This window comes from Papio anubis, chromosome 20, assembly GCF_008728515.1.
Source record: "Papio anubis isolate 15944 chromosome 20, Panubis1.0, whole genome shotgun sequence".
NCBI lineage: Eukaryota > Metazoa > Chordata > Mammalia > Primates > Cercopithecidae > Papio > Papio anubis.
Window position 1 is genome coordinate 148631 of NC_044995.1, and position 26041 is coordinate 174671.

The 26041-nt window shown below is 57.4% G+C and overlaps 2 protein-coding genes across 3 annotated transcripts in view; one reads left to right on the top strand and one right to left on the bottom strand.

Moving 5' to 3' along the window:
- The window catches only part of LMTK3 (lemur tyrosine kinase 3), a 29093-nt gene extending 19331 nt beyond the window's left edge, over window positions 1-9762 (top strand). The window contains 4 exon segments of the mRNA XM_031660358.1: window positions 1378-1793; window positions 3849-3984; window positions 4123-4260; window positions 9243-9762. Coding sequence (XP_031516218.1) covers window positions 1378-1793; window positions 3849-3984; window positions 4123-4260; window positions 9243-9259 — 707 coding nt within the window. The 3' untranslated portion in view covers window positions 9260-9762.
- A 4300-nt stretch (window positions 9763-14062) lies between these two features.
- CYTH2 (cytohesin 2) lies at window positions 14063-25244 on the bottom strand. Of its 2 annotated transcripts, none has more exons than XM_003915824.5 (12): window positions 24746-25244; window positions 23776-23923; window positions 23606-23672; window positions 21505-21623; window positions 20569-20649; window positions 19934-20046; window positions 19628-19776; window positions 18998-19109; window positions 15810-15886; window positions 15611-15682; window positions 15364-15518; window positions 14063-15240 (listed from the first exon to the last, which is right to left on the bottom strand). In XM_003915824.5, exons 1-12 carry the CDS (start codon window positions 25218-25220, stop codon window positions 15153-15155), a joined length of 1656 nt encoding a protein of 551 aa, XP_003915873.2. In that variant the 5' UTR covers window positions 25221-25244; the 3' UTR covers window positions 14063-15152. The 2 variants fall into 2 exon arrangements, with proteins under 2 accessions (XP_003915873.2, XP_021786968.1); XM_021931276.2 differs by lacking the exon at window positions 24746-25244 and adding an exon at window positions 24229-24632 and having other exon boundaries at window positions 15810-15888; window positions 18997-19109.
- Between the last annotated feature and the right edge of the window lie 797 nt (window positions 25245-26041).

The window sequence follows — 26041 nt, forward strand, 5'->3', positions numbered from 1 at the left end:
GGTGGATCTAGCTGAGTGTGGTGGCTCATGCCTGTAATCCCAGCACTTTGGGAGGCCAAAGAGGGCAGATCACGAGGTCAGGAGTTCAAGACCAGCCTGGCCAAGATGATGAAACCCCATCTCTACTAAAAAATACAAAAATTAGCCGGGTGTAGTGGCACGTGCCTGTAGTCCCAGCTACTCAGGAGGCTGAGGCAGGAGATCTGCTTGAACCTGGGAGGTGGAGGTTGCAGTGAGCCGAGATCGCGCCACTACACTCCAGCCTTGGTGACAGAGCGAGACTCCATCCCCCTCCCCACCAAAAAAAAAAAAAAAAAAATAGAAAAGAGAGAGAGAGAGAGACAGAGAGGTGGATCTGTTTGCCCAGGGACATACAGCAAGCAAAGATAAACTTGGGATTCCAAGCCAGGTTTCCTCCTCCAGGGACCTCAAGTCCTTCCTTCCTAGCAGACTAAAATCGAAAAGTCTTAGAGCAGGGAAGGGGCCTGGAGATGGTTAGACACCCCAACTTTGGCGATCAGGCGCCAGAGAGGGGAAGTGCCTTGGTCATTTTTTCACACAGCGGGAGTATTCACTCATTAATCCTACAGATATTGACTGAGTACTTCTATGTGCTTGGGGCCTGGAAATGAGGCTATGAATGAGCCAGACTCGGTCTCTGTTCTTTATCGAGGCAAACACACTACCACAGAAGTATAATTACACGCTGAGAAAATCCGCTCAGAAGGAAGGTGCTCGGTGGATGGGGTGCAGAGTGGGTGCTCCTAACCTCCCAGGAGCCCTAGGAGATCTCTGAAGGCTTTGAAAGCCCAGAGCTGGAGGATGTGCAGGACTTGCATTAGAAAAGGCAGTCCAGGCCGGGCGCGGTGGCTCACGCCTGTAATCCCAGCACTTTGGAAGGCCGAGATGGGCGATCACGAGGTCTGCAGTTCGAGACCAGCCTGGCCAGCATGGTGAAACCCCATCTCTACTAAAAAGACAAAAAATTAGCCGGGCATGGTGGCGCGCGTGCCTGTAGTCCCAGCTACTCGGTGGGAGGAATGAATGGTGGGGTGGCCCATGTGGCTAGATGGACGTCAGGCCAAAGGAGGTGGGGACAGAGGCCAGAGAGATCAGAGGGCCAGGGCATGCGGGCCTGGTGGGCTATGGGAAGTTGGGGCTTAAAGCCGTTGGCACTGGGGAGCTCTGGGGAGGTTGAGAACTGGAGAGGACCTTTCCCACACTGCCTGGAGAAAGGCCCCGGGGCAGCTCTTCCGTTCACGAAGTGGGTGCTGAGGCCCAGATTGTGCGGAGGGCTTACCTGAGGCCACACAGCTAGGGGGAGGGCCTGCCTCAGTTTCCCCGGGACAGGGGCTCACCAGGTCTCTCCCCTCGCAGCCAGGCTCTCCCGGCTCTCGCTGGCGCTGCCGCCGCTCACGCTCACGCCGTTCCCGGGGCCGGGCCCGCGGCGGCCCCCGTGGGAGGGCGCGGACGCCGGGGCGGCTGGCGGGGAGGCCGGCGGGGCGGGGGCGCCGGGGCCGGCGGAGGAGGACGGGGAGGACGAGGACGAGGACGAGGAGGAGGACGAGGAGGCGGCGGCGTCGGGCGCGGCGGCGGGGCCGCGGGGCCCCGGGAGGGCGCGAGCAGCCCCGGTGCCCGTCGTGGTGAGCAGCGCCGACGCGGACGCGGCCCGCCCGCTGCGGGGGCTGCTCAAGTCTCCGCGCGGGGCCGACGAGCCAGAGGACAGCGAGCTGGAGAGGAAGCGCAAGATGGTCTCCTTCCACGGGGACGTGACCGTCTACCTCTTCGACCAGGTGCGGAACCCGCGGGGGCGCGGTCTGGAGGGAGCCGGAGCCTGGAGCGGGGCGGGGCCTGGAGAGAGGCCGAGCTTAGAGTTGGGCGGGGCCTGGTGGGAGGCAGAGCTGGAGTGGAGGGAGGCCGAGTTAGGGTGGGGCGGGGCCTGAAGGGAGACCGAGCTGGAGTGGGGCGGGGCCTGAGGCGGGGCCTGGAGGGAGGGCAAGCTGAAGTGGGGCGGGACCTAAGGGGAGTTCGAATCTAGAGTGGGGTGGGGCGGAGCCCAGGGCGGGGCCTGGAGGGAAGTCGATCCTAGAGGAGCAGGGCCTGGGGCGGGGCCTAGACGAAGGCTGAGCTTAGAGTGGGGCGGGGTCTAGAGCAGGGTTTGGAGGCAGGCTGAGCCTACAGCGGGGGCGAGGCCTGGAAGGAGACCGCGCCTAGGATCGGGACAGAGTCTGGATCGGGGCCTGAGGGAGGCCAAGCCTGTGGTGCGGCAAGAGGAGGCCTGGAGAAAGTCCACGGCTGGAATGGGGGCGGAGCCTAAGGCGGGGAGGATCGAGCAGGGCGCAGGCAGGGCCTAGGGGTTGAAGGCGGGCTCTGGGAAGAGACTGGTCAGGGAAATGGGGCGGGACTAGGAAGATGGGAGGAGGCTTTGAGTGTGAGGGCAGGCCTGACAGTGGGGCAGGGCCGGGAGGACGGGCCGAGCCTAGAGCTGGGGTGGGACCTAGGGTGAGGGCAGGGCTTGTGATGGGGGCGGGGTGTAGAGGGCGAGGAGAGGCCTGGAGAGTGAGGGTGAGTCTGGAAGGAAAGAGGGGGTACTGGGTAGTCAAGTATGGGATCCTGGAGAGACTAGGGAGGAAGTGTTGAGAAGTGGCCTGGATGGTGTGGTCGGGGCCTACTGAGAGTTTGGGCATTGTTTGTTGACTAGAGTTCTAGTATCTGTAGGGCTGGTTCCGGAGGGAGCAGATCTTACCCACTAGGGAAGGGCCATGGCTAGGCTGCAGGTGAGCTTCAGAGATGCAGCAGGCAGTCTTAAGGTATTTTGGGGTGGGGTCAGGGATGAGCGAACCTAACGACTGGGACGGGTCTTTAGAGAGATGGGTAGAGGATTGTGTTAAGAGTTAGGCCAGTCGCGAGTGGCTCACGCCTGTAATCCCAGCACTTTGGGAGGCCGAGGCGGGAGGATCACTTGAAGCCAGGAGTTCGAGAGCAGCCTAGCCAACATGGCGAGACCTCATCTCTTAAAAAGAAAAAAATTACCTTGGTGTGGTGGTGCGCATCTGTAGTCCCAGCTACTCGGGAGGCTGAGGTGGGAGGATCGCTTGAGCCCGGGAGGTTGAGGCTGCATTGAGCCATGATCACAACACTGCTCTCCAGCCTGGGCGACAGTGAGACTCTGTCTATAACAAAAAGAAAAACACAGATGGTGTTGAAGAGAAAAAGGGAGGGCGAATGGTGCTGAGGAACTGGGGCCTTGTCTAGATGAACCTGGGGCGGGTATACCGGGCTGAGATTGTGAGAGAAATGGAAATAAGGCCAAGAATTGGGGACTGGGCCACTGAAATATATTCAGAGGGGTGGAACTTGGAGGGCGGGAGCAGGTCTACTTCTGAGGGAGGGTTCGGGGGCAGGGTCACTGCGTCCAGCATGGGATGCCCAGCATGGGATGCGCTCAGGATGGGGCAGGGGTTGGGAGGGCCACTGGAGCAGGTCTAGATCTCAGAGGTGGGTGGGACTGACAGGGACGGGGTGGGGCCTATGGAGATCGCCTTGGGTTAGGGGATCGGGTGGAGGCCGCGCGTTAATGAGCCAGGAGAGAATCCTTACGTTGGGCTACTTAGCTGTGCGTGGGGCTCAGCTGTCAGGTAAGTAGCCTCGGGCCAGGTTGAGGTTAAGGCTGGCCCGAGGCTTCGAAGCCAGATTAGGGGCTCCAGCCACCCCTCCAGAGCGTGTGATTATAAATTGGGATTCCTAGAGCCCCAGAAATATTAGCCAGTTTTGTTGCTTTTGGGGGATGCGGTAAATGGGACGTGACGGTTTGTCCCCTCTGGCTTCCCGCTAATCTGCCTTCACAGGAGACGCCAACCAACGAGCTGAGCGTCCAGGGCCCCCCCGAGGGGGACACGGACCCGTCAACGCCTCCAGCGCCCCCGACGCCTCCCCACCCCGCCACCCCCGGAGATGGGTTTCCCAGCAACGACAGCGGCTTTGGTGAGGGCGGGCCCAATGGGGCAGGAGGAGGCGTGAGCCATGGGGCGGACGGGGCGGGGCCTATGGGGTGGGAGGGGCGGGACCGGAGGGCTGGAGCGCCGCAGGTGCCTGCGGCCTGACTGCGGTCTTCTGCTGCAGGAGGCAGTTTCGAGTGGGCGGAGGATTTCCCCCTCCTCCCCCCTCCAGGCCCCCCGCTGTGCTTCTCCCGCTTCTCCGTCTCGCCTGCGCTGGAGACCCCGGGGCCACCCGCCCGGGCCCCCGACGCCCGGCCCGCAGGTACCATATCCTCGGCCCTGCCCCTCCTCTGCCCATCTCTGTCCCCTTATGTTCCACTGCCAACTTCTTGTTCTTTCAATGTCCCTGCCTCTCTCTTCCCAGTCTCTTCTCTCTCCCCTCTCAGTCAACAGACACCCCACCCAGCTCTGGAACCAGCTCAGACCAGGCGATGTCCATCAGACGGTCGTAGGCAGGCAGGCCGGCTGTCCCCAACCCCTGAGCCTCAGTTTCGCCTTCTGTGGGGATTCCCCCCACCCCCAACTCTTGCCCATCTTTGTCCCATCTCTGGGCTCAGACTCCGGTCTGGCACTTGCCGGATCCTGATCCCACCTCTGGGGAACACGGTGCTCAGGGGCAGACAAGGAGAGAAAAACCCAGAGTGCTCAAAGCCGGCTGGTGTGAACCAGAGCAGGGAGGACACAGCTGGGGGTTAGAGAGCAGTCACAGCGGCACCGCTGCTCTCGCGTGGACCCTGCAGTGCCTCACCACAGTTTAACCCATTTAATGTTCATTGCGATCCCATGGGGTGGATTCTAGTCTCGTCCTCATTTTTTTTTTTTTTTTTTTTTTGAGATGGAGTCTCGCTCTGTCGCCCAGGCTGGAGGGCAGTGCTCAACGCAACCTCCGCCTCCTAGGTTCAAACGATTCTCGTGTCTCAGCCTCCCAAGTAGCTGGGTTCACAGGCATGCACCACCACGCCCAGCTACTTTTTTTGTATTTTTACTACAGACAGGGTTTCACCTTGTTGGCCAGGCTGGTCTCTAACTCCTGACTTCAAATGATCCGCCCACCTCGGCCTCCCAAAGTGCTGGGATTACAGGCGTAAGCCACCGGGCCTGGCCAATCTCGTCCCCATTTTACAAACGAGAACACCGAGGCACGGAAAGAAGTGAGGAGCTGGGATTCAAAGCGGCAGTTGCTCGGCCTCTGAGTCTGTGCCCTCTCTAGTAGTGAACATTGGTCAGATGTCTTTCCTGGAGTTTCATATGCACCATATCGTTACTCCTCGTGGCCACGTTGGGAGAGGGGTCATGTCGCCCCTAGTTTCCAACTCTTAGCGATGCTAAGGCCACTCTCAGGGAGAGGAGGGCATATTGGCAGGTCCCAGCGCAGGACTGGAAAGGGACTGGGCTCTCTGCTGCCCCCTGCTGCCGAGCCAGGGAACACCCCAGGACACGGGGCTTGTACCCATCCGGGCGGAACAGGTGGTGATCCCCAGTATCAGAGCTAAGGTAGAAGGCGCCACTGGAGGGTTTCACTCCTATTTCCCCAATCTTGCCCGAGTCCAGATATTGTCCCTGCCATTTCTTAGATGTGTGACCTGGGGCAAGTCGCTTTCCCTCTCTGTGCTTCAGTTCCCTCATATATAGGGTGGGAATGATAACAGGATCTAATTCATAAGATTGCTGAGGGAATTAAATGGCTTAATCCTCCCGTGTATGCATGTATGCAGCACGGAGTCTGTTCATGCAGCAGCGGTCTCTAACCATTAGCAATTATTATTATTTAGTTAGTTAGTATTTTTGAAATGGAGTTTTGCGCTTGTTGCCCAGGCTGAAGTGCAATGGCGTGATCTTGGCTCACTGCAACCTCCACCTCCCGGGTTCAAGCAATTCTCCTGCCTCAGCCTCCTGAGTAGCTGGAATGACAGGCACCCGCCACCACAGTCAGCTAATTTTTGTATTTTTAGTAGATACGGGGTTTCACCATGTTGGACAGGCTGGTCTTGAACTCCTGACCTCAGGCGATCTGCCTGCCTCAGCCTCCCAGCTGGGAATACAGGCATGAACCACTGTGCTCGGCCCCATTAGCTATTATTATTATTAGCTATTACTGCACTTAAAATTAAGTCGATGTTTTCTGATCATCCTCTGCGTGCAGGCGCCATGCTGGGCACGGGATTCTGAGTGGAGCAAGATGGGTGAGCCTGCTTGGTCCTCCCTGCAGATGCTGACCACACGCTGCTATGACAAATGAATAACTGCAAACTCAGGCTTGCAGAGAAAGCAGATGACAAGAGGAAAGGGTTTTATTTTCCCCTTAGAAGTGTCATTTAAGGCCAGGCCTGGTGGCTCACGCCTGTAATCCCAGCACTTTGGGAGGCCAAGGCAGGCGGATCACCTGAGGTCAGGAGTTCAAGACCAGCCTGACCAACATGGAGAAACCCTGTCTCTACTAAAAATGCAAAATTAATTGGGCGCGGTGGCACATGCCTGTAATCCCAGCTACTTGGGAGGGTGAGGCAGGAAAATCGCTTGAACCCGGGAGGCGGAGGTTGCGGTGAGCCGAGATCGCGCCACTGCACTCCAGCCTGGGCAACAAAAGCGAAACTCCATCTAAAAAAAAAAAAAAAGTGTCATTTAACTGGGGACTGGAAGGGTTGGTTGTCATTGACTAGGTGAAGGAGAAGGGGACTGCATGCTAGCAGAGGGGACAGCCTGCACACAGGGCCTGAGGCAAGAGAGAGTTTGGCCTGCTCAAGGAACAGAAGGAGACTGGTGTGACTGAGGGTTACTGAGAGCGCATGGAGGGCTGAGGAGTGAGGGCAGGGGGTGCACTGAGGACTGGGACTTTGTCCTGGGGGTGCTAGGGAGCCATGGAAGACTATAAGCAGGGGAGGGAAGTCAATGTTGGGTGTAGGAAGACTGCTCTGGGGCCTCTTGGGGGCAGAAGGGCAAGAGTGGGAGCTGGGAGGCTGGGGAGAGGCTGGGGAAAGCACAGTGAGCCAGGGCCATGGGAATGGAGAGGTTGGACAGGGCAGAGAGTCAAGGGCGGGCGGGACAGGGCTGGGGGCTGACTCTTCCTTCACTTGGCTGCATCCTCAGGCTTCACTCTGAATGTCACTTCCTCCCTGAAGCCGTCATCGCAGGGCCTCTGTGAGGACAGAGTGGGGGTGCATTCCAGGGTATGGGGATACTGCCAAGTGGTGAGTCAGGGCTGAGCTGGCAGGGCCGGCAAGCGAGAATGACTTCACCTTTAATCATCAGCAGAGGAGATGGAGGGCGCAATCGTGCCAAACCCCAAATCCCTTCGCTCAGTTGACAAATACTTCTGCAGCAGCGTGGGCTACGAGCTACTGCGCCTGTCTGGCTCCCAAGACCATGGCGTGGGGGCCTGAGGCGGGTCCTCTCCTCTGCCCTGCTCAGTGTGGCTCTGTCCACTTAGCAAACATTTACTGGGTACTAAGAGATGCCACATAGCCCAAAGTCTTCATGAAGCATGAAGGTCATGCTTCCCATTGAAAGAGGGAAACTGAAGCTCAGGGGCTGGGAGTGAGGGCAATGATTTGACCCAGGCCCCCCAGGTAAGAAGTACAGGGTGGAGCATGAGGGAGCCTGATATGAGGCCCCCAGCGAGAACCTGCACCTCCCGGACCTTAGTTTTCTGGTCTGTGCAATGGATGGGGCTTTCATTCCGCTCGCCCAGGGAGGTCAGAGCTAGAGTCATGGGAAAGTTTGGTCGGAGTTCTTGGGGACAGCTCTTTCCACAGGGAAAAGGGGTGCTTTGTGCCAGACGGGATGCTGGGGACACAGCAGTGACCACAGCCCCTGTCATCACTGAGGTTACATTCTATAGGAACAAGCAGACAGGAAGCTCCTCCACAAGGACAGGGTAGGCCAGGCTCGGTGGCTCACACCTGTAATCCCAGTACTTTGGGAGACCGAGGCGGGCAGATCATTTGAGGTCAGGAGTTCGAGACCAGCCTGGCCAATATGGTGAAACCCTGTCTGTATGAAAAATACAAAAATTGGCCGGGCGCGGTGGCTCATGCCTATAGTCCCAGCACTTTAGGAGGCTGAGGCGGGCGGATCACGAGGTCAGGAGACCATCCTGGCTAACACAGTGAAACCCGTCTCTACTAAAAAAAATACAAAATATTAGCCAGGCGTGGTGGTGGGCGCCTGTAGTCCCAGCTACTCAGGAGGCTAAGGCAGGAGAATGGCATGAACCCGGGAGGCAGAGCTTGCAGTGAGCTCAGATTGCACCACTGCACTCCAGCCTGGGTGACAGAGCAAGACTCCATCTCAAAAAAAAAAAAAAAAGAAAAGAAAAGAAAAAGAAAAATAGAAAAATTAGCTGGGTGTGGGTGTGGTGGCAGGCACCTGTAATCCCAGCTACTCAGGAAGCTGAGGCAGGAGAATTGCTTGAATCCAGAAGGCGGAGGTTGCAGCAAGTCAAGACCGCGCACTCCAGCCTGAGCAACAGAGCGAGACTCCGTCTCAAAACAAACAAAAACCAAAAAAAAAAAAACAAGGACAGGGTTGGCCGGGCACAGTGGCTCATGCCTGTAATCCTAGCACTTTGGGAGGCTGAGGCGGGTGGATCACGAGGTCGGGAGATGGAGACCATCCTGGCTAACATGGTAAAACCCCGTCTCTACTAAAACTATAAAAAATTAGCTGGGCGTGGTGGCGGACACCTGTAGTCCCAGCTACTTGGGAAGCTAAGGCAGGAGAATGGCATGAACCCGGGAGGCGGAGTTTGCAGTGAGCCGAGATCGCGCCACTGCACTGCAGCCTGGGCAACAGAGGGAGACTCCGTCTCAAAACAAAACAAAACAACAACAACAACAACAAAAACAAGGACAGGGTAATCCCAGAGTGACAAACGCAAAACAGTCAGAGGGAAATGAGTGAGAAAGACTGGAGCATGCAGGGGTGACTGCTGGACTCAGTATGGTTGGGGAAGGACTCAGTGGAGGGGATGTTGCAGGTGGGGCCTTAGTCACGGGGGAAGAATGTTCCAGGCAGCGGGAACAGCACGTGCAAAGACCCTGGGGTCGGAGCGTGCTGGGAGCACTGGAGGAACAGCAGGCGGCCCCGTGGCTGGAGCAGAGGGGGGAAGAAGAGTAGGTGAGGACAGAGAAGAAACGCAGATCTTTTGGGCCACGATGGGTGAGGGCTTTTCCACTGAGTGACTTAGAAGGCATGAGGCTGTCCCCCTAGTAATTTCCTTTCTCTCTCTCCTCTGTCCATCTTCAGGCCCCGTGGAGAACTGATTCCCCGAAGACCCGACCCCCCGGCACCCTCAGAAGAGGGGTTGAGAATGGAATCCTCTGTGGACAACGGCGCCACTGCCACCACCGCAGACGCCGCCTCCGGGGAGGCCCCTGAGGCTGGGCCCTCCCCCTCCCCCTCCCCCACCATGTGCCAAACGGGAGGCCCCGGCCCCCCGCCCCCAAGCCCCCCAGATGGCTCCCCTGACCCCCCTGATCCCCTTGGTGCCAAATGAGGCAGGAATCCCCCCACCCCTCCATAGAGAGCCGCCTTTCTCGGAACTGAACTGAACTCTTTTGGGCCTGGAGCCCCTCGACACAGCGGAGGTCCCTCCTCACCCACTCCTGGCTCCAGACAGGGGCTGCAGGCTTCGGGGACCTGGACCCCCCCATTTCGCGTCTCCCCTTTCCCTCCCCAGCCCGGCCCCTGGAGGGGTCTCTGGTTCAAACCTTCGCGTGGCATTTTCACATTATTTAAAAAAGACAAAAACAACTTTTTGGAGGAACACGGGGCCTGTGCGTGTTTCACGAGGTGAGGCGGGGAGGATGCAGGGAGCGAGTGCGACCCTGGCCCGGCCCGCATGGCGGATGGAACATCGATGCTCAGAGGCGGAAACTCCCGCGCAGTGGCGAGGCCCTGGCTTCTCTGCTTCTCCAGATCCCTGCTCTGCGCCTAGTGTGCGCATCACCCGACCTCGGCTGCTACAGCAGCAGCACTGCAGGCTCAAGAATCCCTAAGGATGAAGCAAGAGAATCGCTTGAACCCGGGAGACAGAGGTTGCAGTGAACCGAGATCATGCCACTGCACTCCAGTCTGGGTGAGAGTGAGACTCCATCTCAAAAATAAATAAATAAATAAGGAATCCACTGGGGTGGGGTGGGGAAGGTGCAGGCTGTGGTCAGAGCCACGTTTCTGCAAGGTGGCCCGCAGTGGTGGCCAGACACTATCCCAGGGCCAGGGGCTAGTGGAACAGGGACTCAGAAATGACCTGCTCATGCCCACAATGGATTATGATCACATCCCGCCCGCCTCAGGTCGGCACTGCCTGTTCCTTGAAGGTCGGGGTCTACCTCCCTGTCCACCGTGGTGCTGCCTCAGTTTACCCGTTTCTCCATGTGACGCCCACCTTGCTGACATTGTCATCCCTTGCTTTTACCTAACCGCACCTCTCCGTGTGGCGCGCTCTCTCTCATTTCCGTCCTTCTGGCTCCCCGTCTCACCCTGCCCCAGTTTTGGTCTCCATCTGATCTGAAGTTTTCCTGTCTCCCCATCTAAGTCTCTTGCTCTCGGCCTCCTCCTCCCTGTCTAATTCTATTTCGATGTCTTTGTCTCGAGTTCCTCCCTGCCTCCACATTTTTTCTCCTTGTCTGTGTCTCCTTGTCACCTCCTCCTGTCTCTATTATGGCCTTCTGCCTTGTGCTTTTGTCTCTATTTCCTTTTTTTATGAGACCATCTCAGTCTGTCGCCCAGGTTGCAGTGCAGTGGTGCGATCTTGGCTCACTGCAATCCTCCAGTGTAGGCATGAGCAGGTCATTTCTGAGCGCCTGCCCCACTAGCCCCTGGCCCTGGGATAGTGTCTGGCCACCACTGCGGGGCACCTTGCAGAAACGTGGCTCTGATTCTCCTGCCTCAGCCTCCCAAGTAGCTGGAATTACAGGTGCCTGCCACCAGGCCTGGGTAATTTTTGTATTTTTAGTAGAGACAGGGTTACACCATGTTGGCCAAGCTGATCTCGAACTCATGACCTTAATGATCTACCTGCCTCGGCCTCCCAAAGTGTTGGGATTACAGGCGTGAGCCACCGCGCCAGGCTGTCTCTATTTCTTGTTCTCGGTTTCTCCTGGATTCTGTTTCTCACTCTTTTTCCCTCTGACCGGGTTTGTCTTTGCAGCTCTGATCTCTTGGTCTCAACCTATCTGCCATCACCTTGGTACCAGGTTCACTGGTGTATTTGCGGGATGTAGTTTGGATGCGGGAAGAGGGAAGGAGCAAGGGGTGGGAATCCAGTCCTTTCCCTCTATTAGGGAGGCTGTAGTGTAGACTCCGGCCTTGGAGTTAAGGTGACCGCAGCATTAGGGTCGCATGCGAGTCCTTGGTGGTGCTTGAAGTGATCCTGAGACACCTTCCACAGGGTGGGTGCTGCATGAACCAAACCAGGGGGAAGGTGACAGCTGGACTTTCTGGGTCTGAGAGAGGAGGGGCTGGGCCTGGACTCCTGGATCTGAGGGAGGAGAAGCTGGGGCCTGGATTCCTGGGTCTGAGGGAGGAGAGAGCAGGGTCCCTAACTCCTGGGTCTGAGGGAAGAAGGGGCTGGGCCTGGACTCCTGGGTCTGAGGGAGGAGTGGTTAGTTCTCCAGGGCTGACATAACAACGTACCTCAAAATGAGTGGCTTAAATCACAGAAACTAATGGTCTCCCAGTGCTGGAGGTCAGAAGTCTGAGATGAGGGTGTCGGCAGGGCTGGCCGCTCCTGAGGCTGCGAGGGAGGATGAGTTCCCGGCCTCTACCTGGCTTCTGAGGGTGTGCTGGCAGCTCTGGTTTTCCTCGGCTTGTAGAGGCATCACCCCAATCTCTGCCTTCACCTCCACACGGTGTCCTTTCTGTGTGTCTGTCTCTGTCCACACTTTTATAAAGACACGCATCCTACTGGATTAGGGTCCACATGAATGACTTCATCTGAACTGATAATATCTGCAATGACCTTATTTCCTAATAAGATCACATTCTGAGATTCTGGGGATTAGGATTTTAATATAAAGTTTTTTGTGGGGTGGGGAGACACAATTTGACCCGTGCTGAGTCCATTTTGTGTTGCTCTGACAGAAGAACTGAGGCTGGGTCTTTATGAAGGAAGAGGTTGATTTGGCTCAGATTCTGATGGCTGGAAGGTTCAAGACTGGGCAGGTGCACTCACTGAGGACCTCCCTCACCCCTGAGGCTGCTTCTGCTCTAGGGGGAGGGCAGAAGGATGTCGCTGTGTGCGCAGAGATCACGTGGTGCTGAAGGAAGCAAAGGAGAGAAAACCAAATTCCCAAATTCCCAAGGGTGAGAACTCACTCACTCCTGAAGGCAGGCATTAATCTATCCATGAGGAATCCACCTCCATGACCACGTAGCTCCTATCAGGCCCCACATCCCAACACCTGCCACACTGGGGCTTGAATCTCAACATGAATTTTAGTGAGGACAAATGATATCCAAACCATAGCCACCTGAAAGAAGTGGGCTGAGGCCGGGCGCAGTGGCTCACGCCTGTAATCCTAGCACTTTGGGAGGCTGAGGCAGGTGGACCACCTGAGGTCCGGAGTTCGAGACCAGCTTGGCCAACATGGTGAAACCCCGTCTCTACTAAAAATACAAAAATTAGCTGGGTACGGTGGTACACATCTGTAATCCCAGCTACTCAGGAGGCTGAGGCAAGAGAATTGCTTGCACCTGGGAGGCGGAGGTTGCAGTGAGCCGAGATGGAGCCATTGCACTCCAGTCTAGGGGACAGAGCGAGACTCCCTCTCAAACAAACAAAACAAAGACCAAAAAAAAACCCCCAAAACAAAACAAAAAAAAAGAAGCATGCTGGGAGCTTAGGGGTCCTGGGCGAGGAGGGAGCCAGAAGTCAGAATCCTCAGGCCCTGGGGGAAGATGGACTGTGGGCAACGCTGAAGGTCAGTGTGCAGTGATGCAGCCTGGCTGGAATGTCCCACAGGTATCTCCAGCTTAATTTGGTCAAAACGGAATGACTGATTTCCCCTAAAATACTCCCTTTCGACCACCTCAGCCATGGCACTGTCATTCACCAGCTGCACAGCTCTCAGCAAGTCCTTTTGGCTCCTCTTTCAAGACTCCTAGCGTGGCCCACCGTTCTCTGCCTCCACAGCCACGCCATCCTGCACCGCACAGTCTTCTCTCACCTCCCTGCTCGCCTCCAAATTATTCTCTCTGCAGCAGCCAGGGGCCCCTCCTGCAACTTCAATCCAAACATGTCAGGCCCCTGCCTCCTGCCCTTGCACGGCATCCATCTCTTAAGAATCCATCCAGAGGCCCTCCCGGGGCTGCCCAGGCCTCACGCGACCGGCCGCCTGCCTCTGCCCTCCCCTCCCACCACATTCCCCTCCCACCACATTCCCCTCCCACCGCACTCCCCTCTTCGCCACGAGCGGGCTCCGCGCCTTTTCCTGCCTCTGCCCGCAACAGAGCCGGCCGCCCTGCACGCAATTCATCCGGGGAGGTGGCAGAAAAGGGTGGCCTAGTGGCAGGACCCGCTGTTTACCCCGGGACCTCATCTCCCATGACCTTCTTGGGTCGATGACTCCACTTCCCTGGCACCTGTGGGAAAGAGAAGTGGGGAATTCTATTTTCTCATTTGGAACTCCATTTCCCACCAGCCCCTGGGCCACGGCGGTCAAAGCCTCCTCTCTACCCTCCACAAAAGTACAGGATCGAACCAAGAAAAAGAAGGCAAACACCGCCACAGTCTCGGGAAACTGCGACGCCCGGAAAACCTCGGGTCTGGGTCTACCGTGGCGGGGGCGCCGCACAGCCTGCCGGGAACTGTAGTCCATCTTCCCGCGGAGGGGCGCAGGGTACATGCACTGCGGGACTCTGCAGGCCGGCGGGTGCCTGTGGCCAAGGGCGGGACAGGGATAAAGGCCCAGAATTCCCAAGCGCCAGACCCCATCGGAGAGCTCAACAGCGAACACAGCGGGCAGGAGGGACTACAACTCGCGGCAAGCCTCGGGGCCACCGATGCCTCTCCACCCACGTCCCTGTCCCTGTCCCGGGCCCTGCCGGGAGTTGCAGTTTTTTGTTTTTTAACTAAAGAGCTCCTTGGCTTCAAAGGCGGGCATGGGAGAGTGACATGGGACCTCCCATTCCGCCATTGCACCCTTCTCGGGATCCACGAGCCCTTGTTCTTTGGGGACACCACGCATACCCCAACTGGAGGGCAAAAGGGCACAGGCCTTAGCCCAGGATTCAGGGGTACCCCGCATGCCAAGACTTGACCTTCATAGAGGTGATCCTCACATTTCTTTGGCTGTCTAGAACCTCAGGTAAGACGTTAAGAACGCCAGTCCTCAGCCCTATCCCTGACACAAAATGTCCTCCAAAGGAGGCTAATCCTTTGGGGACAGACAAGCCTGGCTCTGGCACTAGCCCATAGTGCCACCCTCTTGGCCCCATCTAAGGGTGCCCAGCCCTTCAGGACATCCCATCAGCAAGGCCATTGCAGAACACAGCCACCTCCCCGCTCATTCTTCCCTGACCCTCCGAGGTGGTCACATTTATAGTTCTTCCAGCTCCAGGTTGTCCTCAAGGCCCTGGCCCAGCTCACCTCATCAGTTTTATCTCCTGCCCCTCAAAGACCTCAAGCCCCATGAAAGCAAAGATGGGAACCAGCTAATGGCTGTAGCATAACTGGCTGATGGCTGTCAGGCAACTTCTAGAATGAACGCTAGACCTTAACCCTGAACCCCTGCATTCTAAACTCCGTTTCTGGCCAATTCCAACTCCAGACTTCCACCACATTAACCTTCTCCCTTTCCTCCACTCCTGCTGGGCTCGGGGTGAAACCAGAACAGATCCATCGGGACAGGCCCCAGGAGCCACACCCAGGCAGCACCCACAGACACAGACAGGTCCAGGCCCCTGTCCAGGGAAACAGGCTGGCTCCACCGAGCACCTCAGCTCTGTCAATCCCAAGAAATGAGGGGGTCAGCAGGCCAAGTGGTTAAATAATTAATAAGATTACCAACAGCGTGTTAATTACAAAGAACAGAGAGGAGCTAGAGGTGGTGCATTTTCCAAACAGGGAACCAGGATCCACAGCCCCAAGGCCCAGGGGTCCGGCCACCGAGGCGGGGCAGCTCCGTAATAAATAATGGAGTTGGGGGCAGGGGGTCAGGGCTGCTCCTGCTTCTTCTTGACTGAAATCCGCTTCTTTCTCGCTGCCAGCATCTCATAGAAGGGGTCCACACTCACAGCCGCCCTGCAGAAAGGGAGGGGTCCCAGGATGAGGGCCAAGGAGTCCAGACCCCCAGCCCCTCCTCCCTCAGACCCAGGAGTCCAGGCTCCAGCCCCTCCTCCGTCAGACCCAAGAGTCCAGGCTCACTGGATAGACTTGATCCACTCATCCTTCTCCTCCTGCGTCGGGGCCGAGATCCGGTACACCATGTGGTTTCCCTCTACCACTCGGCCATCCGCCTCGGTTTTGCAGGCTTTGATGAGCTGCCCCTTATTGTTGGGGATGTAAAGTTCAAAGCAGTTCTGGGGACGAGAGAGGAAGGGCGCAGGTTAAGAGCCAGCCCTGGGCAGAGGAGGCCCCGCCCTGGCAGGAAGGTGTACAGAGAGGGTCTTACTGGTTTCCGGGGGTCGTCCACCTCTCGGATGCTCAGATTCTCCAGGGGGATGATTCCTCGGGGCTCCTTGTCCTAAGAAGCAAGTTGAACAGAACTCAGACTTCCAAATCTTCACCCCAGCCCGCCTCCCTCAGCCCCAGGAGTGCAGGCTCGCAGCCCTTCCTCCCGGAACCCAAGGGCCCAGCCGGGCCCCGCTCACCGTGGTGTACTCGAAGTAGTAGAGGCAGTTGTCTGTGAGGATAAACCAGCGCCGCTTCCACGTCTTCACCCGGCCCCCTAGAAGGGAAGGGGCGGGAGGGGCCTGGGCTCAACGGGGGACAGGGCCTCTGGGAGATAGGAGGGGCATGAGAAGCAGAGCAAGAGCGGTAGAGGTGGGGCTCCTGGGGCCTAGGACAAAGCCACTGCGTGGGGGGAGACAGACAAGCAGGGCCAGGCGTGCTGGGGCTCCAGGAATCGTCCACCCCCAGCTTGGGGCTCCACATTTTCTAAGTCTGTCAGCCCCAGCCCAGGATCCTGAGCCCCCAGCCCCCTCCTGTGGGCAGGAGGCCAGGGCGCCAGGGCAGCCCCTCCCCTCGTCTAGTGATGGGAGACAAAGACAGGTCGTGTACCTACCTCCTGGGGCAGACAGCGAGAAAGCAGGCAGGACCAGGTGCAGGAGAAGGGAAGGCAGGAGAATGGAGCACCCCCAAGAGCCGCAGACAACAGAAATAGGGTGGGCGCAGGGAGGGATGCGCAGGGGCGGGACAGAGAGGCAAACACAGGAGAGAAACACGCAGAGAGGGAGGAGAGGGAGAGAGAGGGAAGAAAACCAGTTACATCCACATGAGGGGGCGATGGTTGGGGCCCCTCCCTCCCAGAGAGGCCAAGGGCCATGAGCCCCAGGTGGCAGCCTTGAAAACCCCTTGCTTCGGTACAGGGCCCCAGCCTACTCCCTAAGGTCTGTCCTAGACCAGGAGGGTCCTCCCTCGACATGGTAAAAGTGCCTCTCCCCTGGAGGTGGCACCACAGGGGAGAAGGCAAAACCCCCAGTCCTTGGCCTGAGGAGGCCGTGGGGGCCCATCTCAGCTCCTGCACAAAGTGGCTGTGTGACCTCAGGGCACTCTCTTGGACTCTCTGTACTCCAGCCTGCAGACTCACTTCAACCTCCACCTTCCTGTAGCAAAATAACCTGCTTCTGGCTTCCTTGTGGGCCCAGGGTTAAACAATGACAGTAAGAATGGCTTTTATTAGGCATGGAGTAGCAACCACCATCACCAATCTCCACTCCTGTATTTCCATCTTTTAAGGAAGGGGTCCTGGCGAACTGGCACAAAGGGAACAGAGGCCTTCTGGTCAGAGACGTCCCTGGGCTGGGCAGCCTTAGATGGGACTCAAAGCCAAACTGAGGCGTGAGCCTCAATTTCCTCATCTGGGAAATGGGAAAGGTTCCTGCTGACAGGGGCAGTTTTTTTTTTTTTTTGAGATGGAGTCTCGCTCTGTTGCCCAGGCTGGAGTGCAGTGGCGCAATCTCAGCTCACTGCAACCTCCACCTCCTGGGTTCAAGCAATTCTTGTGCCTCAACCTCCCAAGTAGCTGGGACTACAGGCGCCCGCCACCACGCCCGGCTAATGTTCGTATTTTTAGTAGAGACGGGGTTTCACCATGTTGGCCAGGCTGGTCTCGAACTCCTGACCTCAGGTGATCCGCACGCCTCAGCCTCCCAAAGTGCTGGGATTACAGGCCTAAGCCACCGTGCCCGGCCTGACAGGCGCAGTTTTGAGGGAAGCAGTTCCGCGTGACGCTGGCGCCTTCCTGCTTCTTTCTGGCCCACTCACTGCCAGGGGCGCCTCGAGGACTCTCAGATTCCCCCAGCAGTCTGCCTCCCTTGGATCGAATGCGGGGATCTGGACCGGAGTGTTGGTTGGACAGAGATTTGCATGTTTTACTTTTATCTTACAGAGACAGGGTCTTGCTCTGTTACCCACTCCAGGCTGGAGTGCAGTGGCAGAATCACAACTCACTGTAGCCTCGACTGCTTGGGCTCAAACAATCCTCCTGCACCACCAGGCCCGGCTAATTTTTTAATTTTTTGTAGAGATGGGGATATCGTTATATTGCCCAGGTGGGTCTCAAACTCCTGACCTCTAGCAATCCTCCTGCGTTGTCCTCCCAAAATGCTGAAATTCCAGGGGTGGGCCACTGTGCCCAGCCTGACTTGCGTATTTTACATTTACCAGGAAACCCTGGCATCTGTGGAGGCGGTGATGCCCTGGTTTAAGAGACAGTTCCACATGGAGAGGCCCCCAAGACTCAAGAGGCCAAAGCTGCCCTGTCCAACCTCCTTCTGAGAAGCCCGGCCTTGACTCCCTTCACTGAGCTAGAAGCTTCCTGTGGGCTCTCCTGCTGCCACGGGAAGCCTCCACCATTGTGCTGGACTGTAACTCCCCAGCTCTGTCTCGCTGGAGCAGCTGTGCACCGCTTCTCCATTATAAACCACATCTCACACACAGGTGGCGCCCACTGTTACCAGGCACGGCTCCAGGCCAGTGTCTCTCAACCTCAACTATGCATTGCGAGCTTAAACGGTGACTGATAGCCCTTCTGCTCCTGAAAGCCTGACTTCAGGAGTCTGTGGCCTGGCCACCAGAGTTTTCGAGGTGCCCAGGCAAATGTCATGTGCAGCCAGGGCTGAGAACCACTCCAGTCCTCGTGCTAACCCCTCATCATGCTACGATCCTGTCTGATCCATGCTAACCAACCTTGAATGTGCCAGTGCCACATGTTACGACGAAGACTCCCCCCTCCATCTCAGCTGGGTCTCCCGACTCATCTGCACCAGCCCTGGCTATTCCCGCCCCAGCCGGGAGCCAGAATCTGGGACAGGTTTCCTCGCCTGTTTGGCTCTTTTCTGCCTGTGGGTGGTGTTTCGGGAAGGATGGCTCCTGGATCAGCCAGTGCTCTGGGCCTGATGCCTTGGAGTGCGGGCTCAGTCCTGCCTGGGACCCTGGGAGTTCTTGCCAAGGGGAATAACATGCTCCGGGGGTTTGGCTCCCTTGGGCTGGGTTAACGCAGTAGGGAGAAGCCTCAGTGAACTCTTCCCCCACAAAAGGACAATGTCACCTGCCTCTCACTGCGTCCTCAGCCCAGCTCAGGGCCTGGCACAGAAGGGCTCCATGAACATTCGTGGGTAAAGAAAAGGGGTTGGGAAGTACTTACTACAGGCCACGCCCAGCACACAGGCCTGATTTTATTTTCAGCACCATTTTTTGGGTGTTGAAAACTGAGGTTCAGAGAGGTCGAATCATTTGCCTCAGTTCAGGCAGCAGGTTTGTGTGGAAGCTGAGTCCAGGGCCCAGACCCACGAATGTCCCCCTGTGGAGGGACCAGCGGGGTCAGGAGGTCACGTACCCAGCTTCAGGAGCCAGCCCTCCCGGTCTGGGTTGAAGAAGGTGTGCGTCAGATCGTTCCCGTCATCCTCAGGAATCTTGAAGGGCTCATTTCGGATGCTGTCGTAGAGGTTCTGAGGAGTGAAGGCTCCATTAGCCATTCAAGGCCCCTGGGACCCCCCCCCCCCGCCAAGGGTTACTCAGGGTGGGGGGCAGCGAGACCAGGGGTGGGATGACTCATGGTGGGGAAGAGAGAGGGGCAGGCTGGGGAGGAGGGGAAGTGAAAGGCAGAGAAGTGAAGGGAGGCCGAGGTGGGGGAGGAAAGAAGAGATGCCCTGGTGACAGGTGGAAGAGCCGGCTCCGTCCTCAGAGAAACAGACAGATGGGGAATGAGGCCAATCAAGGGCCAGAAAGCATGACAGCCAGAGATAGAGCAGACAGACAGGCCAAAAATGTCAGGGCCAAAGCCTGAGAGAGACAGTCAAGAAGAGAAGCAGCCAGAGTGAGAGAAAAAGATCACACAGGAGTTGGCACGATCGCACCATCTTGGGGGTGACGGCAGACAGCTTGGGCACTAGGAGACCACAGGTGGGGCGGGGGTGTCTGTGGCAGGAAGAGGGACAGGGCTGAGGGGCAAGGAAGGCGGGCTGACCCTGAGCAGCTCCTCAGGCAGGTCCCCGCCCTCGTTGATGCCCCGGTTCATGGCCACAAAGCGCTCCAGGCCTGGCTTGTCCCGGACATTGGGATTGTGGAGACTGGTGTTGAGCATGATGACGGCGAAGGACAGCACGTAGCACGTGTCTGCACCAGACAGGGCAGGTGGTGACGACCCAGGCATGTCAGCCCCCAGTGCCCCCACTCCCCAGGACCCCCAGCTCCCAGCCCCCTCCCTCCCTCAGACCTAGGGGTCTGGGCCCCCGTCTCCTCTTTCCCAGGATCCAGGAGTTGGGGCCCGCACCTGTGGACTGGAAAACCCCAGGGTTGCACAGGCAGTATCGCTGGGCGAAGGCCTCCATCATCCGGTCAATTTTCTGGGCCTCTCCGGGGAGGCGAAAGCTCCATAGAAATTGCCTGGGTTGGGGAGGGGCCAGGAATGGATGCTAGGGCTGGCGGGAGCCTGTCCCCACTCTCAGTCCCTGTGATAGGAACTGGTCCATGAGGAATCCCAACCTTCCGGCCTCAGCAGGTGGTTCAGGTAAGGTCACGTGATCCAATCTGACCAATGGGCATTGGCCATAGGAGTGTTGTGGAGCGGTACAGAAATAGCCTCTTCCTGCTAAGTTTGCTAGACAGGTCTGGGGGTTGGTCGTGGCTTGTTATCAGGTAAGAGGGTCTGCAGAGAGCAATGCTGACACAGTGGCAAATACAAGAGACAAAGAAAGTCGACTTTCTGACCACCATTGGAGCTCCTGGATATAGCTATGCCTGAAGGAGGCCATAACCTTGGACTTTGATGGTGCAGGACGCACTCGGTTCCCTAGTTTTTGTTTCTGTTTTGCTTGTTTCTGTTTTTTTCTTAAGGTTTGTCACTTGTAACTAGGAAGGCCCTGACAGGTACATTCCTGGCCTTCCAAACCCCTCCCGGTCACTCACCTGAGGGCCTGCACCAGATTGAGGTCGGTGAACTCATGCAGATCCACAAAAGCATGGAGCACCGCCAGGTTCAGCTCTTCCCTGGAAGGACAGGACAAAGTCAATGCAGTTTGGAGAGGATGGAGCAGGAGTGGGCAGGAGGCAAGGCCCTGGGGAAGTCGTGCCCCTTCTACTGCACCACAGCTGCCCTCTGCGGAGGGTGAAGTTTCCTGCTGGGCTCCCACAGAGGCCTGCCCCCATGGTGGGGGATACTCAGAACACACTCTTGGGAGGAATATATGGCTTGGGAACCCAGGTTAAGCCAGACCTTTGTACAGTTGGGAGAAATCCCGCAAACATGTATGCTACCTACTGTCACCTCTCTCAAACGATCCCCACACTCCCCAGGTATCCAGACACAGTCCCCATCTCCCCCAGACATCCAGAGATGCTTCCCACGCACCCCAGATCTCTGTAAATCCCTGATTCCCAGACGTCTACAGATGGCCTCCAACCATCTGATGTCCAGTCCCATGCATTCTAGGCTTCCAAATGACCCCCACAACTCCTAGGCTCCCCACAAGGGCCCAATGGTCCCCACAGCTCCCAGATGGCAACCCAGTGCCCATGCACAGCCATGGTTTACCCCTGTTCTCATGCTCCCATGACCCTTGAGAGATGTTCTCCACCCTTCTCAGATATAAATGGATGCTTCCCCACAACCCCCAGGTAATTCCAGAAGGCCCCGCATCCCCAGATGCTCTCGGGTGGCCGCAGGCTCCCCTAGCCCCTGTGTCCGTCCATTCTGTCACAGTCCAGTCAGAAGACGCATCTGCCAGGGCCTCTCTGTGGGGAGGCTGCAGGGCTGTTCCACCTGCGAGCTGCCGGTGTGAGGGCAGGAGCTGGGCGCAGGTAGTGGGAGGGGCGGGCCCCACAGGAGCTGAGTGGTGGCCGTACCTCTCCCCCAGGTAGTCCCCGATGGCTGTCTTGTTCAGCCCCTCGCCCTTGTACAGGAAGCGGGCAATCTCCTCGGGTGTGTTCTGCAGCAGTTCATTCTCCACCAAGAACTGGATCCCCTGGTGAGTGGGGACAAGGTCTCAGTGCTGAGAGCCAGAAAGCTACCCCCCTCACCTCCCTGGGAACCTCAGCAACCAGACCTACCCCCACCCTCAACAGACCAGGGCCAGGTTTCACTTTCAGCCTTCTCAAGGGTCTTAAATAGGATTCTTCCCAACTCATGGCCTTTGCACCTCATGGCCTACCCTCTCTGCCTTTGCCTGGTTAATTCCAGCACCAACAACAGGGTCTGGCAAGGAACAGATGCTCAGTACATTTTCTTTTCTTTCTGAGACCTGGTCTCGCTCTACTGCACAGGTTGGAGTGCAGTGGCGTGATCACAGCTCACTGCAGCTTCGAACCGCTGGGCTCAAGGGATCCTCTCCCTTCGGCCTCCTGAGAAGCTGGGACTATAGGCATGTACCAATACACCTGGATAATTTATTTATTTTTATTTTTTCCAGAGATGAGTTATCACTATGCTGCCCACGCTGGTCTCAAATTCCTGCCTTCAAGCAATCCTCCCGCCTCGGCCTGTCAAAGCACTGGGATTACAGGCATAAGCCACGGAACCCAGCCAATAAATGTGTGTTGAATGACTGAACAGAATTCCAACTGCTTCAGGAAAGAATAACGTGACAACCTTGAGCAGACGCAGTCCCTCAAGGGCTGTGAACTCCAAGCCCTTGCTAGACTGGAGGCTTCTCTTGCTCTCTGTGCTATGAAGCCCTCTCTACTGCTGCCATATCTCACTCTGAATTGGGGTATCCATGTCCAGGGGCTGAGCACAGGGCAGCATCTAATTCTTCTTTGGGTCCCCAGCATTGCCCTACACAGGATCAGGCTCTCAAGAGGCCTCAGAAAATGGGTGTTAAAGGCTGGGCACGGTGGCTCACGCCTGTAATCCCAGCACTTCGGGAGGCCAAGGCGGGCGGATTACGAGGTCAGGAGATCGAGACCATTCTGGTTAACTCGGTGAAACCCCGTCTCTACTAAAAAAATAGAAAAAATTAGCCAGGCGTGGCGGCGGGCGCCTATAGTCCCAGCTACTCAGGAGGCTGAGGCAGGAGAATGGCGTGAACCCAAAAGGCAGAGCTTGCAGTGAGCTGAGATTGCTCCATGGCACTTCAGCCTGGGCGACAGAGTGAGACTCCGTCTCAAAAAAAAAAAAAAAAAAAAAAGAGAACGGGTGTTAAATGAGTATGTGAACAGGCCGGACATGGTGGCTCATGCCTGTAATCCCAGCACTTTGGGAGGCTGAGGTGGGCAGATCATCTGAGGTCAGGAGTTTGAAATCAGCCTGGCCAACATGGTGAAACCCCATCTTTACTAAAAATACATAAATTAGTTGGGCATGGTGGCGGGAGTCTGTAAGCCCAGCTACTTGGGAGGCTGAGGCAGGAGAATCGCTTGAACACAGGATGGGGAGGTTACAGTGAGCCGAGATCACATCACTGCACTCCAGTCTGGGTGACAGAGCAAGACTCTGTCTCACAAAAAAAAAACAAAAAAGTAAGTGAACAAAAGCCATTCCTCCACCTAGTGAACACCTACTCATCCTTCAAACCCGACCTGAATGTCTCCTCCTCAAGGAAGCCCTCCCTGACTCCACCAGCCTGCCTCCTCCAGAAATCTACTACCCTGATACCTCCCTCTGTCATGGCACCTTTGCGGGAGGGAGGTCAACTCTCCTTTGTGCATATCACTTTGTCTACAGCCCTACAAGACTCGAGCTCATCTTGGGACTAGAAGTGCGCCCATACAACTAGAAAGTGGAAGACAACCTTCAGGTCAGGGGACGAAACATAAGCGTCAGGAGGGCTGGAACACTTGGTCAGTGTTCAGAGAACAAATGGACAGCCAGTATCTGAATCCAAGGATTAGGACCAAGTCTGTCCACCTAGAAGAGACCCGGAACCATCACGCTTCTGGAACCTGGAGGTGCCAGAAGCCCCTGCCCGGATGTTTGCCCAGCGGATCCCAGTCCTGTGGCCCCAAGCACCTTCTTGGGGTCCATGTTGAACTTCTTCCTGCCCATTGCCATCTTCCGGTTCCGCTGCAAGGTCTTACTGCAGGAGCAGAGAGCAGGGTGGGGGATGGGGGGGTTAATGCCTGGGCATTCCTGGTCTCAGTCAACCCCACGCCCCCCAGGTCACCCGCCCCAGCCCTCACCTGCCCTCATTGGCCTCCAGCCCCTCCACCTCGCTCATGGCTTCACTGAGCTCCTCCCGCAGGCGCTGAATCTCCACCAGCAGCTCCTGCTTCCGCCGCCGGATGTTCTCCAGCTCCATCCGCTCCTCCGGAGTCAGGTCTGGGGGTTCTAGGGGTCGGGGTCACGGTTTAAAAGTCAGTGCTGGGGACCATGAGCCTGAATTCCTGCAATCTGGGGGCGGACAGAGCTGGGAGAGGATGCATAAGGGCCTTCCATGTCTGCACAGAAGACTGCGCTGGGGGCCTGGATTCCTCCGTGCAGAGAAGGGCCGGGGCTCTAAACTCTTGAGTCCTGGGGGGAGGAGGGGACTTGGGGCCCGGATTCCAGAGTCTGAAGGAGAAGGGGAATAGGTGCCTGAGCTCTTAGGTGTGAGGGAAGAAAGGGTTGGGGGCCTGAGCTTCTAGGTCCATTACTTGGAAGGGGACTGAGGCCTTGGTTTTCTGACTCCATTACTGGCGAGGTAGCTGGGGACCTGGTTATCCGGACTCCTGGGTCCATGAACAGTCACTACGGCCGGGGGAGCTGATGACAGCTCGGGAGAGTTGGGAAGACGGGGCGGGACATCGAAGGCCCCCGCCCCCCAAGATTTCTCCCCTCCCCGCAACCCGAGCGCCCCTCCCCGGCCCCGGCAGACGCTGGGCTTGCCCGCCCCTCCAGCGGGAATGGTTCCGCCCCGGCCTCGCCTCCACCGCTCCATCCCGCCCCTCCCGCCGCCACCGGAAACAGGCTCAGCCCAAACAATGGCCTGGAACGCCCCGCTTTCGGGCCCCGCCGGAAGCCCGTCCAGCGCCCCACAAAAGCGACGCGACAAGTGTACTACTGGGCCGAACGCTTCTGGGCTGCGCGCTCCAGGGGGAAACGTTCGCGGCGGAACGTTCAGGAGAAAACGCTCCAGCAGCTCCCAGCCGACCCCGCCCCTCCCCGACCTACCATAGACGCCGTCCTCCATGGCGGCTAGGAAGGCCCGCGGGGAGTCCGGGGCGGTCCCGCCGGTCGGGCCTGGATCCGCGTTGGCCCGCGGGCTCGGGTGAGCCCGCTCAAACGCCCCGGGAGCCACCGCCGCCTCCTCAGCGCCAGACCTCAGCGCTGAAAAGACTCTCCCTTGGTCGCTCAACCGCCCCTTCAGTAGGGACCGCCCCTCTTTTTGACACCGTCCAATCCACAGTGGGCGCTTTCGTCCTCCCCGCCCTCGCCACCAAAGGATCGTCTTCCAGGGCCAACAGTCGTACAAAAAGCTGATGTCGGTATGTCCGGCCAGAGGTAGACGGCCCGCGGGGCCAATCGGACTGCAGGCAGGGCAGCAGGCCCCGCCTCCGAAACAACAGAAAGCACTTGACAGGCTTGCTCTCCAATGGGAAGCCCCAGAAAGGTGTTGCGCGGAGGCGGACCTACGCGGTACGGACATCTCTGCGCCTGCTCAAAGGCCCTGGACACTTGGAGACTAGGTAAACCGAACCCCGCCTCCGATAATCCGTTGCTAGGGGGCGGTACTTGGTTAATCTTGTTGCCAGGAGGCGGGGCTAGAACTGGCTTGTTTCCGTAAGCCACACCTCCTAGCAGGCCATGCTGGCTTCTGACTGCAGAGGTTGCCATGCAACCGGGAGCAGCCTTCGGCCTCCTTTTTATTTGCTTTTCTTCTCCGTGTATTTCCCCTCTCAGCCCCTTCTTACCTCCAAACCCTTGCCTTACGACCATCTATGCCCTCCCCATCCCCCTCAGCCTCTTCGGAGTCGTGGAGTGGTGAAACGAAAGACTTCTTCGTTTTTTCTTTTTCTTTTTTTTTGAGACAGAGTCTTGCTCTGTCGCCCAAGCTGGAGTGCAGTTGCGCGATCTCGGTTCACTGCAACCTCCTCCTCCGGGTTCAAGCGATTCTCCTGCCTCAACCTCCCGAGTAGCTGGGATTACAGGCATGCACCATCACGCCCAGCTAATTTTTGTATTTTTAATGGAGACGGGGTTTCACCATGTTGGCCAGGCTGGTTTCGAACTCCTGACCTAAAGTGATTCACCCACCTTGACCTCCCAAAGTGTTGGGATTACAGGCGTGAGCCTTCGCGCCTGGCCAAGATTTACTCTTTTTTCTAAGTGCTATGCTATCTGGTATCGGTCATGGAGAATGGAAGAGGGGAAGATCAAATTTAGTGAAAGCACAGGCTCAGCCTTCCTGGTACCTTCTGCCGCTCAGACTCCTCCCTCATTTCTCCAAACTTCTCCCCTTAGCTTAGC